The 15,087-nt window shown below is 36.1% G+C and overlaps 1 protein-coding gene and 1 pseudogene across 1 annotated transcript; both read right to left on the reverse strand.

Moving 5' to 3' along the window:
• Positions 1 to 4,508: 4,508 nt before the first annotated feature.
• Positions 4,509 to 7,797, reverse strand: LOC107513528 (double-headed protease inhibitor, submandibular gland-like). Its single transcript, XM_036225065.1, has 5 exons — positions 7,728 to 7,797; positions 7,121 to 7,134; positions 6,468 to 6,586; positions 5,005 to 5,047; positions 4,509 to 4,625 (listed from the first exon to the last, which is right to left on the reverse strand). Exons 1-5 carry the CDS (start codon positions 7,795 to 7,797, stop codon positions 4,509 to 4,511), a joined length of 363 nt encoding a protein of 120 aa, XP_036080958.1.
• Positions 7,798 to 10,012: 2,215 nt separating this feature from the next.
• On the reverse strand, positions 10,013 to 10,131 carry LOC118605831 (annotated as a pseudogene).
• Positions 10,132 to 15,087: the final 4,956 nt, after the last annotated feature.

Here is a 15,087-nt window from a genome sequence, read left to right on the forward strand (position 1 = left end):
AGAAAATAGTACAGGTTATCTCCTAGACTCTGTGGAAGGGCGGGATCTTAACTTTGTTCCCAGTTGCAAAATTACCGCCTGTCAGAAAGATACATGAATTTATTTTCCTTTAGATAAAGCCATTAGCAAGTGCAGGTGGCCTGTGACCGCCCCCTTCCCCACCTCTAGCACTTTCCACTAGCTCACCCTGGAGCTTAAAAGCCCTCCTCCTCCTCACGCACACAGAGGAGCTCAGGCCAGTGCTGGCCTCTCTCACTTACGCAGCAGCCTCGAATACCTTTTGACTTGAATAACTATTTAACTTTCCCCAGTGTTGTTTTGTTTTGACAAGACCATCTCGCATGCCAAATTAAGATGAGTTTTCTTACCGCTTCTCTTTGGACAGAAGCACTGTTTTGTTGTGATTTCCTACACACCTTGTGAAGACCAGTGTTCATTCTCATGTCACTCAGCTCTCATCCCTTGTAACTTTCACAGGTGCAATTCCTCCAGCACAAAATGGGAACACTACAATCTTACTTCTTTCCTAAATTGTCCATTTACTGACCCCTCCTCTTGTTATGCTGAGCTCCCCACTGAAGGACCCACTCGCTGGGTGGCTGGTCCCTAATGGGTAACTCCCAGCTACTACTTACCATCTGCCCGTAGGATCAACCAAGAGGTAAAACTGAGACAGGCAACTCTTCCCTTTTATTGCTCTAGTCCTTCATTATCTCCCAAACCTGCACTCCCCGCTGTACAATGCACATAAATTTATTCACTAAAAGGGTGGGGAAAGGGAGATCTTTAAAGAGAATTTCCAAGAAGAGAAAAAAGTAAAAAGCTGTAACATAGAGATGAATTCCCTGAGAGACTGGAAGGAAAATAACTAAGAAATCCTCAAGGCGAGGCTCTGACGGAGAGCTCATCCAGGGTGTGATCTGATTCCTCTTCCCTCAGGTTTACGTCCCTTTTCAAAGACTGATTTGTTTCTCTCCATTTCACTTTGGGACAACAAATCTTGCCCCCAGTATCTTATAGGGTGTCTGGGAGGAGAGGCTTGACCATCTAAATCTTGGCGAGGGCCTGGGTTAGAGTGGACCCTCTGGTTTAACTATTCTTTGCAATGTTCTGGTCAGGGTGAGCTAAAGATAGCCCTTTCTTTTCACAATTGTACCTGACACAAAAGTGTGAGTATGCTCACGGGGACACATTCTCATGCTTGTCCAAATTAAGCATTCATTCTCAGGATGGTACAGTATAAGTTTTACAAACTGCATATTGTGAATTTTTGTGTTACCATCACTATTTTTAAATAAAATACAATCTAACGGAGTAAAGTAGAATAAAATAAAAATTATAATGCAACTTGAATAGTGTGTGTATGTCTGTGTTTCTAGGTGGTGAGGTAAAATATACTTTTTAAACATGGGTCACAGCCAAAAACAAGCTTCAAAATCTCTAGAATAAACCTATAAGTAAAGAAACAAAAATTTTCTATCAATAAGCTGTGTACCTCTCACAAGAAGAAAATGAGTTTATTTTCTTTCAAGTTTTAAGAAGTAGCCCTTTCAGGACTACCAGAATAACCCTACATAGAATAGTCTATCAGTTTCACTTTCACTATATTTGAAAAGACCGTTTTAGTGAGAACTTAAATTCTCAGATAAGAATCCTTGGTCTCCTGAGGCTCCAAACAAAATAATGAAAAGAGATGTTCTGTTCTTCTCTTACCTTCCATTTTGGTTCTTTTTCCTGTTACCTATGGTAATATCACCTTAAATGTAGTTCCACATTTCCTCATCTAGATTCTCTTTGTCTGTTTGCTTGGATTTCTCCATGTGGCTTACCTCTAAGAACACGGATACCAACGAAGGCAGAAATTGTCTTGGGCATCCCAGGATCCCTAGAATCTGGCACAAGGTCTAGCAATAGTGAGTATTAAATTACAATCACTGAAACTGAGTTTTATCCTTTCTTTTCATTACTTTTTGGGCACCAACCTCTTATCATATGTCACTAAGGCCGGCCACCAGTCTAGACTCCCAACCCCTGCAAAATAGTAGCTGATGCGTATGCACCCACAAGAGGTGCAGAAATCAATGAAATGTGTGGAAGGCTGCGGCACCCTCAGAGAGTGCCCCCCGCTGCGGCCTGTCCTTTGCACACAGCACATTCCTAATGGTCCCATAACTGTGTTGAAGAGTAATCCAGTAAGAATTGATGTTGGACATTGTTAATAAATATATATTTAAACTATTTAGAGGATGTTTGTGCAAGATATCTAAAAGGAAGGAGATATTTGAAGGGGGTATTTGGATACATTTTATAAAAATGTATTTTTAATAATGAGAGAAATGTTTTCTTAAAAAGGAATATGAACCCAAACTAGAGGCTCAAAATTGTAGAGAAGCATTGATGATCTTAATTTTTTAATTTTTGGTTGATGCTTATATGGCTTCGTATTTTAATAATATGGCCTAAAATTTGTCTTTTCTTTCTCTTTGGACTTGCATCTCAGCTGATGAATATTTATAATTATACTTTATTTGTATCTCTATTTATATACAATGTAACATCCCATATTATATATTATTGAGTAGATTTATTTATATGACTTATGTTTTAAATATATATAATTGTGTAATAATTATATAAATTTGTTTTTTAATCTATAAATTGAAAGAGTGGGTTTACTTACATAAACTATTTTTCTCTAACCAAATTTTCCCCAGTATTTAAATTTTTTGTCTAAAAATGTAACCATTTTATTCATTTAATGACATCACATCTTTATCATTGATTATTTTATTGACATAGAATTGCTGTCTTTATTTTGCTTACTATTCTTGACTTGGAAAGTATTTATTTAATAAATCTCTACCTCCTTTAAGCCCACAAGGAGTATTATGTGATTACGAATTATTTTACATATATCATATGTTACAAAATCAAACAACATGAATATTAAGACTTGATTAAATAAAAAATACATAATTACATGTTATGTTTGATATTTTTAGCTAATATCAGCTTCGGGCTTCACTTATCAATTTTGTTTTGTTTGCTGTTATGGACTGAATTATATCCCCCCTTGGAATTCATATGTTGAGTTCCTAATCCCCAGTACCTCAGAATATGACTGTTTTGAAAAGAGGGTCTTTAAACAGGTAATTAAGTTTAAAGGTGGTCATTGGTTAGGCTCTAATCCTATATGACTGGTGTTTTATAAGAAGAGGAGATTAGGATACAGAGAAGCACAGAGGGAAACTCAGGTGAAGCCACAGGGAGATGGCCATCTACAAGCCAAAGAGAGGCCTCAGAAGAAAATTATATTTATAGCCTTATCTGTCTCAGCTACCTTAAACTTCCATCAGGCCTTTTTAGTGACCTCAGCATTTAATCGGATCATATTGTTCTTAATCTCTTTCCTAACATGGTCAACCAGATTTTCTTTTGCAGATGTCCATATGTGACTAGATCCTCTTTAAATGGTTATAACTAAAGTATAAGTTACCCCTGGTCAGTTCTGATTAGTTTATAGGATTGTGAATTCTCACCTGATCTTTCTCCAAATCTGAACTTTCCATTTTTTTTATTAGTGTAGCAAAAGGTAATGTAAGACTAATGGTCAGATCCACCCTTTGACACATGTTTACTTAAAAAATTTGAGTCTTTTTAAAATGGAATGCTATAAGCAGATTTTCTCTCACCAGTGTGTATATAATCTCTCCAGCTCCCAATTTAAGTAGAAATAGAGGAAATCTTTCCATGTTCTTATAGTTCAGGAAAATGACTACAAGTATTCGCCTTAAGAGAAGAATCCCACTCATAGAGACAAACCAGACAGTTTTCTGCTGAGATTAGTTTATTGAAGAACATATTCCATGTATTTGTCTCCTAGAGAAACTGGTTCTCTATGTGAAATCTGCCAAAGGGAACTTGGTGACCTTGAGCATCAGAGAGACTTGCATGATCCGTAATTTTCCAAAAAAAGTTCACCATGGCTATTTCTATGAGAGAAATCATATATTTTTTTTTTTAAAGGAAGGCTTTGGAGACCTTAAATTAAAAGTTTCTTATTCTTAGATTGAGCCAGGCAAATAAATATACAGCATGAAAGGTGAGCAATTAACCACCGAGTTTGGGGAATAAAAAAATTCAATGTGCTAGTACAAGCCAGTGTCAGGAGCAAAGAAAAGGTGTAAATTTTCTTTTATCTGCCACTTAATAATATAATGGTAAGTGCCTCATTTTCCTTGCTTCAGTTTCTTCCTATTATCCACTTTTTATCTCTCTCTCTCTCTCTCATTCTCTCTCTTCTTACTTAACTTTGTAAAATATTATGATTATCAGTGAGTGAACCATCTCACTCTTAAGCTTCATAGCAGCATCCAGCTTATTAGATAGCTAAGAAGGTTTCTGCCTCTGTGAAAAAGACTCTTGCTGCAAATAATATATGGATATTTGAATTCAGCATTTACACAACACTGTTGCAAAACAAACATTTGTTGGAATATACTACTCCATCAGATCCAAAGAGACTTGCACGACACATAATTTGCCAAAAAAAGTTCACCATGGCTATTCCTATGAGAGAAAATGCATTCCGTGGTGCATGCCTCAGAATATTTGGTGCAGTTGATCTTTCCATATCAAAAAAATAAAAAAGTAAAAAAGGAAATAAGAGAAAATAATTTCAAGTCATTAAATTAGAGAAAATGAACTTTTTAAAGACCTTGAGGGAATGTTTAGTCCAAAATCCCACATGCAAAAAGACATATACCCTCTGTAGTTACATAATCTGACCCATTTAAGGGCTATGAATGAAGATTGTAGAGCCTTCTTCTAGGTAAATAAATTAACTATAATTCAGGTCATCTGGTTAGGCTGGCCAGATGTTATATCTATGACTACATATAGTCACAGATAATACCTAGAATACTAATTTTAAAATAGTTTTTCTCTATGAAAATGAGGAATTTGTGAAATATTTTATATTAAAAAATAAAATTATTTACTTACACATCTATTATCATGAAGTTTTCTGAGGTTAAATGATTTTTCTCTAGAAGAGAAGATTTCATTAAATAGGTAATACAGTTACTTTATATTTCATAATCTGCAGAGTAAAATATAGTCATACGTAATTTTGTGTTGTCTGATCTGTACCAAGAATGAGAATTCTGGTTAATATAGCCAACTACAGCTGGCTAATATTGACCATTAACATTTTTGATGGATGACCATTTTGTAAATAAATAAAAATCCTCAGAGGAACACTTAAAAGGAGATTGAGCATTTTAAAACTAGTTCATGAATATTAAGATGAAAATCAAAGGCATAATATAGTGCAAAAATATTTTTACAGTTAAGTAAAAGAAAATATATTCAATCAATTTCAGGCACTTATAGTGTAGCTAATTTTGTCATTGTCACTTTTTCTCTCTGAGTTTTAGGTTCATGATTATCAAAAAGAGGATGTGAGATAATAAGACTTCATCGGTCTTTAAGCTACTATGGTTTTATCAGTGCGTGAGTTGAATGTCTAAGAGACTTTATTCTGGTTAAAACTTGCTATTACACTTGACTGTACATTTCAGAAGGCCTAATAAGAAAATAAGAAAAAAGGAGGAAAATGATGAGAAGAAAGAAGAGCTCATTTCTATGTGTATTTACTGTGTGTATGTCGCTTAGCTAAGACTTGACATGCCTATCACAGTGAATTGTAAATGCTATTATATTTTCCATCTTACAGATGGGAATACTGAACATGTAGTGGATTGGGTATTTGCCTAATGTCACAGATCTACTAAGTGCAGTTTGTACTCCAGTTCAGAGGTCAGACACCAAAGCCCATGATTTTAACCAGTAATCATAAAGCAATGAATTCATATTGCCGGAATGGCTGATAAGAACCACTCGTTCATCCTCCTAGAAGCTGAAATATTGTTTCTAGTGAGGACCTGATATTTAATTTATAGAGCTGGTGGCCGAGGGTGGTCCAACTAGTTCCTACTACCCATTTGTACTTTCAGTCTCTTCCTCAGACTTTTCCAGACAATCATGAGAAGCAACATGAATTTCTTCAAGGGTATGAGGAATAGATTAATAGAGATGGCTGTCTTCTGAGTTCTTGTTATGCTATTTTAATGATGTGACCCAGGAGATTCATGGAATTTTGATCAAGATACATTTCCTGCCCAAAACTCAATTGCTCTCAATGTAAATGTGGAGCTAAAAATGTCTGTATGTAGCAGCTAATGGCCAAGGGATAGTGTATAATATGGATGAGAATTTGGCTGGATAGTAAAGAAATATATATATATATATATATATATATATATATATATAAACACACACACACACACACACACACACACACATACATCCTTAGAGATAAATCTAAATTTATTTTTTTATTTTTATTTTTAAAAAGTGATGTCCAAAGAGTATTGAAGGAGCATGACAAAAGATACGATACTTACTTGTTTAGCTTGCAGTACATGCATTCATTACCATAAGTTTTCCCGTCTGTGCCACATACTGGTCTCAAATTCCTCTTGCATGCAAACCCACCTTTTCTCATGTATTTGGAGCAGTCCACCTGTAATTGAAAAAAAAAATAATGTCCTACATTCTCTTTCTTCAATTCAGTGGTCAATTTCATATCAAAATGGTAAGAGAGAGAAGAGAGCGGAAAGAATACTAGCCTCTTCAACTTTCATCAAACGTGTCTAGAAGATTATCTATGGACAAAGTGCTACACCACAAAAATGTATCAGATCTAGAACATTCCTTAGGTAAAATAAGAATTAGCTCTTTAAGAAGGAAATATTCATCTCTCCTTTTAAGGTTATAATGAAAGTCCAAAGAAATAATGAATGTGAAAAATATTTAGTAAAGTTTGAAATGCTACCCAAAGGTAAAAGTTTACTTTATCTGCTAGTCTTCTTTTGCAAGAAGTTTCCTTTTACGGCCCTTAACGAAAGAAATAACACCAAAAGAAGAATAGAAATTTTTCCTTCCTGAGGAATTAGTTCAGTCCACTGTGAGCCAGTTTAACTACCTCCTTAGCTCCATTTACACATTAGCCGTGATTTCATTTTTGCAAAGACCACACAGAGAAAGTTGCACTCACCTTTATCCCTATTTCTTGATATTGTGAAGAGAGTTGAATGAGACACAATTGAAGAGAAGGAATTGGAGAAAGAGCAAATTCGACAGTTAAACATGCAAATCTGAATTCACTGTTCACAGTAACTAAAACCATCTCCTCATGCCCCTTGCCCAGGCCAGACCTAAGAAAGGTCACTACTTTACTCAGACCTAACTCAAGGTAAAAACAGATGTATGTGATCTTAATTAAACAAACAAACAAACAAACAACAAACAAACAAAAGCATGGAGGAAGGGCTGCCGCAGGTCTCTAAGAGTTTCTGTGGGAGTGCCCAGGGTAGGCTCGAGTAATGGTTTCAAAGTTGCCTAAGTGGTTTCTGAAAGGTCAAGTCAGAAACCTGAGGGATCCTGATCAGGAACTGAGTGGAGAGCTGACAATCCTTTTATCCTTCTCAGTCTCTCCTCCTCTTCTTGAAGGTCTGACCCATTTCCACTTCATTAATTAGACTAATCTAAATAGATACCTTCTAAATTTTCTTCTGACTTTAACATTCAATAATTGCTGAAGGCTGAATATTTTACAGTTAACATAATAAAGGCATGAGTATTTAAAGTAAACCCTAATTTACCAGATGGAGAGACAGCCCAGGTGACAGTGGATGCTAGAGCAAGGATGGCAATAGCAGCGATGATCTTCATCGTGATGATGAATGAGGGGAGAGGAGATATGCGGCTCTGAGGCAAGAAGTCGAGAGAGAGAGTGAGAGAGAGAGAAGAGAAAACAGTCTGCCACATACATGCATATACAGCGCATATATATATACACAAGGCAGAGTCCCACCCTCATTAAAAATTGACCTTTTCAATGATGATTAGCTCATAACCCAAGCTAGGGCACTTTTATTATTTTTTTTTGGTCAAGGAAAGCTTCCTTATTATCTGGATTTATAGACAGTTGGAACAGTTACACTCTGAAACTTATCTACCAAAAGATGTTTTGAATGATAATCTTTTGACTTCTCAGCAAACAGTGGCATGGCTATATTTGAGAACAAATAAATCAGGTATAGTACGAAAAAATTGACATGACATGTAAAAAGGGTATAAGTTTTCATAGTGACAGATGATTACTGGAATTAGTGGGGTGATCACATTGTAAGGTATAAAAATGTCAGATATTGTACACCTGAAACTAATATAACTAATATAGTATTGTATACCAAATATGCTTAAATAAAAAATCTTTAAAAAGAGTATATTAAATGCTAGAAAGTTGAAATCAAAAATAGAAGCAGTAGCCGACATTAGTAGTTAGCTCTGTAACACCTTGCTTTTCTGGAGTGTGAAGATACTTTAAAATGTTCTCTGAAGGCTGGTTAAATGATTAAGCTGGTGGGTTATAGAGAGCAGTATTATTGGTATTTAGCAGATGAGGCAACAGACTCATAAAGATTAAATATATTCTGTTTGGTCACATTGTTAATAGTCAGGAAAGCCATTTCTTCAAAATCCTAGACCTATACTTCTCTTTGAACATATTTTTTCCTTCATTAAGATATACTACTTTAATAGTTAAAATGAACATGTCTAATGAAAATTCTGATTTTAGCATATTGTCTCATGCCTCTTACAATTATAACCATGATATTCTATTTAACACAATCCCCTGCATCCACACCTATATATTTCTCTCTAGCCTCATAACCAATTTTTCAATAATACAGGACCAATGATTTCCAGTTACTTAGCATTTTCATCTCTATTATGTCATGTGGTTCTCACACCAGCTCTCCAGAAGATAGAGTTCAGTCATAAAGGACAGACTCAAAGATTAGAGGAGTTAAGCAAATTCCCCAAAGCAGACAGCTACTGAGTGATAGATAGAATCTTGACCAAAACTAGATCTTCCAATTTCAGATCTTATGATCTCACAGTAACTGGCTGCATTTGTTTCTATTTTTTAAAGAAATCTCTCTCTCATTCATATTTTCCATTTTCCAGTACCACCTCTTTTCCTCTGAGTTCTGTAATTTTAGTTTATGCCATTGTGAAATTTGAATACCTCTCCCATATTCCAATGCTTCGTTAACATCTGAAATATGTATGCTACAATAAAATGCTCCCCAGAAGCTTTTTGAATGAGATAAATGATATTCTTCCTAAGTTATACTGAAGCATCTCCTTAGACTGACCATGTCCTAAGTAGATAGAAATAAAAACAATGGCTCAGAGAATGTTAGAGCTGGTGGGCCCTGAACATGCGCCAGGGTCTGTGGTTTTCAAACTTTTCGAAGTTCTTTAATTAAAAATGGAAATTTTCTCCTCCCAAATGTAATTTTATGAGACAAACAATGAATGAAACAATTTTTTTTTAAAGACATTAACTTAAATGGATGCAAGATAGGGCTCAAGGGTACCTGCATGTCTATCACACACCTCAAGGTTCCATGTCAATTCATTTGAGAATTTCTCATTTAGACTCAAAAAAAAAAAAAAAAAAAAAAAAAATGAAAAGAAAAGAAAGAAAGAAAGTCCACTCAGTGAATCAGATTTCCTTCCCGATTCTAGTAGAAGATTCCTGCTGCTCTGCCACACTTTCTCATACCACCACGTGGCCCTGTGTCAACATGGGATTTCTGCCCCTACATACTTTTCCAAAGAGAGTGAGAGAGGATCTGCCACCTGGATCCTAGATTCAGTTCTCCACTATTTATTGGACACCACCTTCTGGACACCCCATAACATCTTCAAGGTCAACATGTTCCCCCCACAAAACTTGATGCTAAATTCCATTTTAATTTTTTATTTATTTTTATTTTATATTTTTTGATTTTATCTTTTTAGATGATCATTGGTTGACCTCACAGATTGCAAGGACCTTGTCAACTTACAATCCTTATTTTTTTATTTTTAACACCTACAGCACCTGGTCTTCCTAGGAGGTCTCCCATCCGAGTACTAACCAGGCCTGACCCTGCTTAGCTTCCAAGATCAGACAGGATCGGGCTTGTTCAGGATGGCATGGCCGTAGATATTAAATTCCATTTTTAATAGATTCTCTCTCCAATTTCATTCTTAATGTTTGTCAGGAGTAACCCAACCCCGGAAAATTTAGGAATTTCCATTTCCTCTCTGATTTTTATACTCTCACATTTAATTTCTCACCAACTAGGTTTTGTGTGTATGCCTTACTCTCCAGGAAGAATATAGGGTTTTGTTTTTTTTTTAATTTTGCGGTTTTTTTTCCCTCTCTTTTATTAATTCATAGTCAAAATATAATGGCCTAGAAATCTGCCTACCATGTTCCTCCCTTTCTGGTAATTCTCAAGAAGGACAGAGAAATTAATCCGATCGATAAACTCTAAGAAGGTTACATTTTTCTTTCTTTTGTCACCTACTCAGTAATAAGAATGTAGAATTATGCATTATCACAATACACTACCCAAATTAAAAGTCACTTCAAAGAATCTACATCCATTTCTATTATTAGTTGCTTAACAGGGTCAAGGTTTTTGTTTCAACAACAAATTGATTGATTGTAATTCTAGGGCAGACAGTCCTTGATGTGATAATGTACTACTGCACATGAATCCCTAGCAATCCCCAATATGGTCCCACACATAGTAGGTATGAGTTTTGATCAATAAATGTAGATGTACAAAATTATCTGTTCCTTCTTTTTCTCTAAATAGAATTACATCTGATTTTGAGCCCTCCATTCTGCCTGAATTTTGGGATACTTGGTCGCATTCATTATTGAAGTTTATGAGGATATAAGATGCTTAAGGGGTGCTCAGAAAATGTGAACAGGTCCTCTAGTTTGGACGGTCTTGGTTGCTGCCTGCCGCCTGATGGTCCAACCTCCCTTTAGTGAGATTGCTTCCTGATTCTGTGCCACACATGGGACAGGGTGATTTTTATTGAGATTGAGCACCCCTGAAACCAAGGTTTGGCAGACACTTTTTTATAGTCATAAACTTCGTTTCTGACTTTTCAGGATGCTGTCAAGCAGCAATCTTGGTCAGTATTAGAACCTGGTCCCTTTCCTTTTTCTTGAAAATTTTATTCCATTTTATTTACTTTTAAAGTACTCAAGACACTGAGTTTCTTGCCTATTATTTATGCTTTTATCCAGTTTAACTCAAGCATCCTCCAAGGCAAAAGTACACCCCTTTTTCTGATGGCTTCCTTACAGGAGGGAAGGAAAAATACAAGGAAACTAGTTAATAGCTTTGAACTACTGCTTTCATTGTTGCTGTTATTATTGCTTGTTTGACATATTGGCATTACGATGACTATCAGAATTCTATTCTTCACTAGAATCTTATCTTGAACTTCCAGATAAGTGCTATCTGGTGGTAAGCAGCTCCACCAGAAATCCTTCAGTGGGCACTTAAAACTGCCTACATCTCTTCTGAGTGCATAGGAAAAGCCTCAGGGTGGAGAAGGATGTGGCGTTTCCTGCTTGATTCATGTCTGTCCTATGAACAGATGCTGGAACCTAAGTAGATATTCTTTGTACACACAACTTCTCAATAACTCACTATTAGGGACTTTGACAACAGTTCTGGTAATTTTCTCACAACATTTTAGAAGCAAAGTGAATCCAGAGATGAGAATACAATAAGCTGTCAACTTCTCATTTTATCACTGCTCCCAGGACTTCCAAACCTATGGAACTTACTTTTAACTGCTAATCCCATTACTACATACTAAAAACTCTGTACTTTCTCCTGCCACATGATCCATAGATTTGGAATTGAAGTTTCCCTCAACTAAACAGAAGTTTTTCTTCTGTAGATAATAAACATTCTGTAGATAGTAAATCATTTCTGTAGATAATAAATAATTTTCTAGGATCGCTGAATATAAAATCCATTTCTTTTACCAAAAACATATTCAGATAGATAATATCATCTGCATGAAGAGCATGAAACTGGAGTTTATGAGGTCAGAGGGAATGGTATAAGGAACATGAGCTTAAAAGTTATATACTTGAATGTTTTTCTGATTTACACCTATTTGGGTAAGCTCGAAAAATTACTTTCCTGGTCTTGGCTTTGAAATTATCATCTCTGATTTTCTTCTAGCTCTGTCAATCTAGGATTTTATCAACCTAAAATAACCTTTCCCTAATAACCTTTAAAGCAATTAAGTAGTTGAACTTTAGTATAATGTTAATTATAACAATACATTTCACAGAATATAGTTTCAGTCTTATGTTGCTTTTTGCATTTCTCTTTAGCTTCAGCTTTTGCTAATATCTCTAAGAAACATCTCATGAATCTAGCCTTTCTGGGAGTGGGGAGATGCATTTGATAAGTTTATACGCTTATGTAACTAGCTTGTTTCCGACTATCGATGCCAACAATTTTTAATTTGTACCAGAAAGGAAATAGCAAAATCTCTAAATTCTTTGAAAAATTATGGTCTTCCCCTATCCTTGGAGGTTTTATGTTATGGCTAGAACTGAGAACGTCTGTCCCAAATTTCCTTTTAAAATTCTTATCCGGAGGGTCTAGCTTTGCTCCACAACTTTTAATAAGCGATTGCTCATGCCAGGCATTGTACTAGGCTCTGGGGATATAAACAAGAATGTTAAACAGTCTCTTTGCTTAAAGAAGTCATTGTCTAGTGAGAGAGATGGACTTGTAAATAAACAACTACAAAACAGTGACAGTTCATAATAATAGGCAGAAGAACAGAATGTTTGAGGACCATAAAAAAGAAATAACTACTTCACATTCTAAGAAAATACAAGAGGCCATGGAAGGCTTCCAGAAATAAGCTCCAGCTTTAATGAGGTAAGAACAAATAAGTCTAGAGGCTGGAGGGATGGACAGAAGGGGAAAAAAAAAATGGGAGAAGGACCAGCTATGAATAAAGAGGGTAGGTTAGGAGGAGGGGATATGCAAGAACAAATTCAAGAAAATTATTCAAAGGTGTAAGGGAAGGAGGACAAGGCAAGAATTGAAGCCAAAGAGGTGAACAGAAGCCTTACCTGTCAGGAGGACTTTGGAGTTCATGCTAGGGCTAGAGCAGCCATTTAAAAGTTTTAAGCACAATACCATCAAACTTGGATTTCAGACCTTTACTTTGCGGACACTGGAGAATGCAATGCAAGGGAGACTGACGCAGGAAGGTCATTTATAAGGCTGTTGTGGTTAATCATGAAAGGATGATGATGGCTTGAACCAAAGAGTTTATCAGATTTGGTGATTAACTCTGTGGCGGACAAAAGAGACAGGGGAAGACAATGCCTAGATTTCAGGTTTGTCTCATTTTTGCTTTATTTTAATGCAGTATGGCTGCTTAGTAGGAGTTTTAAAGAAGTTTAAACTGGGGAATTAAACAAATCTGTTTTAAAGAGGTCATTTGGAGATTAAACAAACAAACAAAACAAAAGAGCTAGCAAGGATGGAATGAAGCAAGTCTGTTAGGCTATTGAATAAATCCACAGAAGAGAAAAATGGTCTAAAATTCATAAAAGAAGAAAATAAGGCAAAATGCAAGAATTCGCTAGGCTTGAGAGATATTTATAAGTACTGTAACAAATTGGGCTGGAGCAAGTCAGCACATCAAAATAATTCAGAAGGAGCTCCCTGGTCAAATAAATATTCCAGCAAGGACGACAAATATTTATTTTCCTGGGACTCTTCAGTTGACAAAGTTTTCCCTCTGTTTTCCCTTCATGTTTGAAGAATGAGTTACAGTCACATGTTATATAGATGGAACTTTAATTTCAGTACCAGAAAGGAAAAGGGATTTATCTGTGTGACAAGACGGTGTCAAGGAAAAACAATCTGTTTTGTTATGCTTTTTTCTATGAGGGAAACAGTTATCTCCTGTCATTGGAAAAGAAAACAATGGCCCAAGGTCTGGCTTCGATCCAGGCCCGTGGCTAGGAATAGGACCTCAGACTTAGAAAATGTGCAGACATAATTCAGATTATTGTATCACGCATGTGTGGTTGAATTCCACTTCAGTACTCTACTATGTGAGGAGAGCAGAAGGAAAGAAGGAGAGCAGAAGGAGGGAAGGAGAAAGAGAGGAGGAGAGCATAAGGGGAGAGCAGAAGGGGAGCACAAGAAAGGGGAGCAGGAGAAATGCATGTGAGACTGAGCGCTCCACGCAATAGACTGCACCCCCCAACAGAGCTGCACTTCCCAGCAGAAGTGAGCTCCGCACAATAAAGTTGGTGCCTGACGTTTCATTGTCAAGTTAGCCTTTTGTGCATTCGTCCAACTGGGCTTCACACCACTGAACCTCCTGGGTCAGGTCAGCAATACCTCAGATCCTGACATAGGGAGTGTTATTTGAGAACACAGTCACTTCATTCACCACACTCTAACTGTGTGCTATGTGAGAATGGCTTCGGTCAAAGTCGACCACGAAGGTCACAAGGCATATTGAATCGGGGTAGATGTGTGAGTCTTGCCATGTGCTTTTCTCAGTCTCAAGCACATATAAAGTGTTTAGAAATGTCAATGTTATTTTTTTTATTGTAATTAGCATAGAATGAGAAGTGTGGTTGGTATTTGAAAGTATAGAAGGGAGCAAAGAGAAGACAATTAAGATATAAAAAGAAGAAAAAGGGACCGACTCTACTGCTTACTGGTTTACAGCACACAGGTAAAACCAGGCCAATCATCTAATTTTGTAAATATAGTTTTATTGGAACATAACCATTTATATTTATTTTCATTTATTTATATAATAGCAGCATTGAGGGGTTGTGATGTAGACTGAATGTCCCACAAGGCCTAAAATATTTTGACTCTTTTTTAAAAAAATATGTTTATCCATATCCTAGACAAGTGCTTTCTGAAACTTTGAAAGAGAGGGAACACTTCAGGTGAGTTCCCTGAACGAGAAAATAATGAGTTTGACCGTGGCAGGTTGACGAAAACCTATATTCTGAAAATGGAATCTGAAATATTAATTATAGAGAAATGCATAATATGGAGTAGTGACCAGGAAGACATGATA

The sequence above is a fragment of the Rousettus aegyptiacus genome, unplaced genomic scaffold (genome assembly GCF_014176215.1).
Source record: "Rousettus aegyptiacus isolate mRouAeg1 unplaced genomic scaffold, mRouAeg1.p scaffold_m13_p_7, whole genome shotgun sequence".
NCBI lineage: Eukaryota > Metazoa > Chordata > Mammalia > Chiroptera > Pteropodidae > Rousettus > Rousettus aegyptiacus.

What these genes read in the sequence shown, in the direction of transcription:
- LOC107513528 (XM_036225065.1), bottom strand. Translation starts at nt 7,797, where the DNA reads ATGAAGATCATCGCTGCTATTGCCATCCTTGCTCTAGCATCCACTGTC. An exon ending in ATGTACTGCAAGCTAAACAA is followed by an intron (nt 5,048 to 6,467) that starts GTAAGTATCGTA and finishes CTTCTCTTCTAG; the next exon opens with AGAAAAATCATTTAACCTCA. An exon ending in AACTTCATGATAATAGATGT is followed by an intron (nt 4,626 to 5,004) that starts GTAAGTAAATAA and finishes TGATATGGAAAG; the next exon opens with ATCAACTGCACCAAATATTC.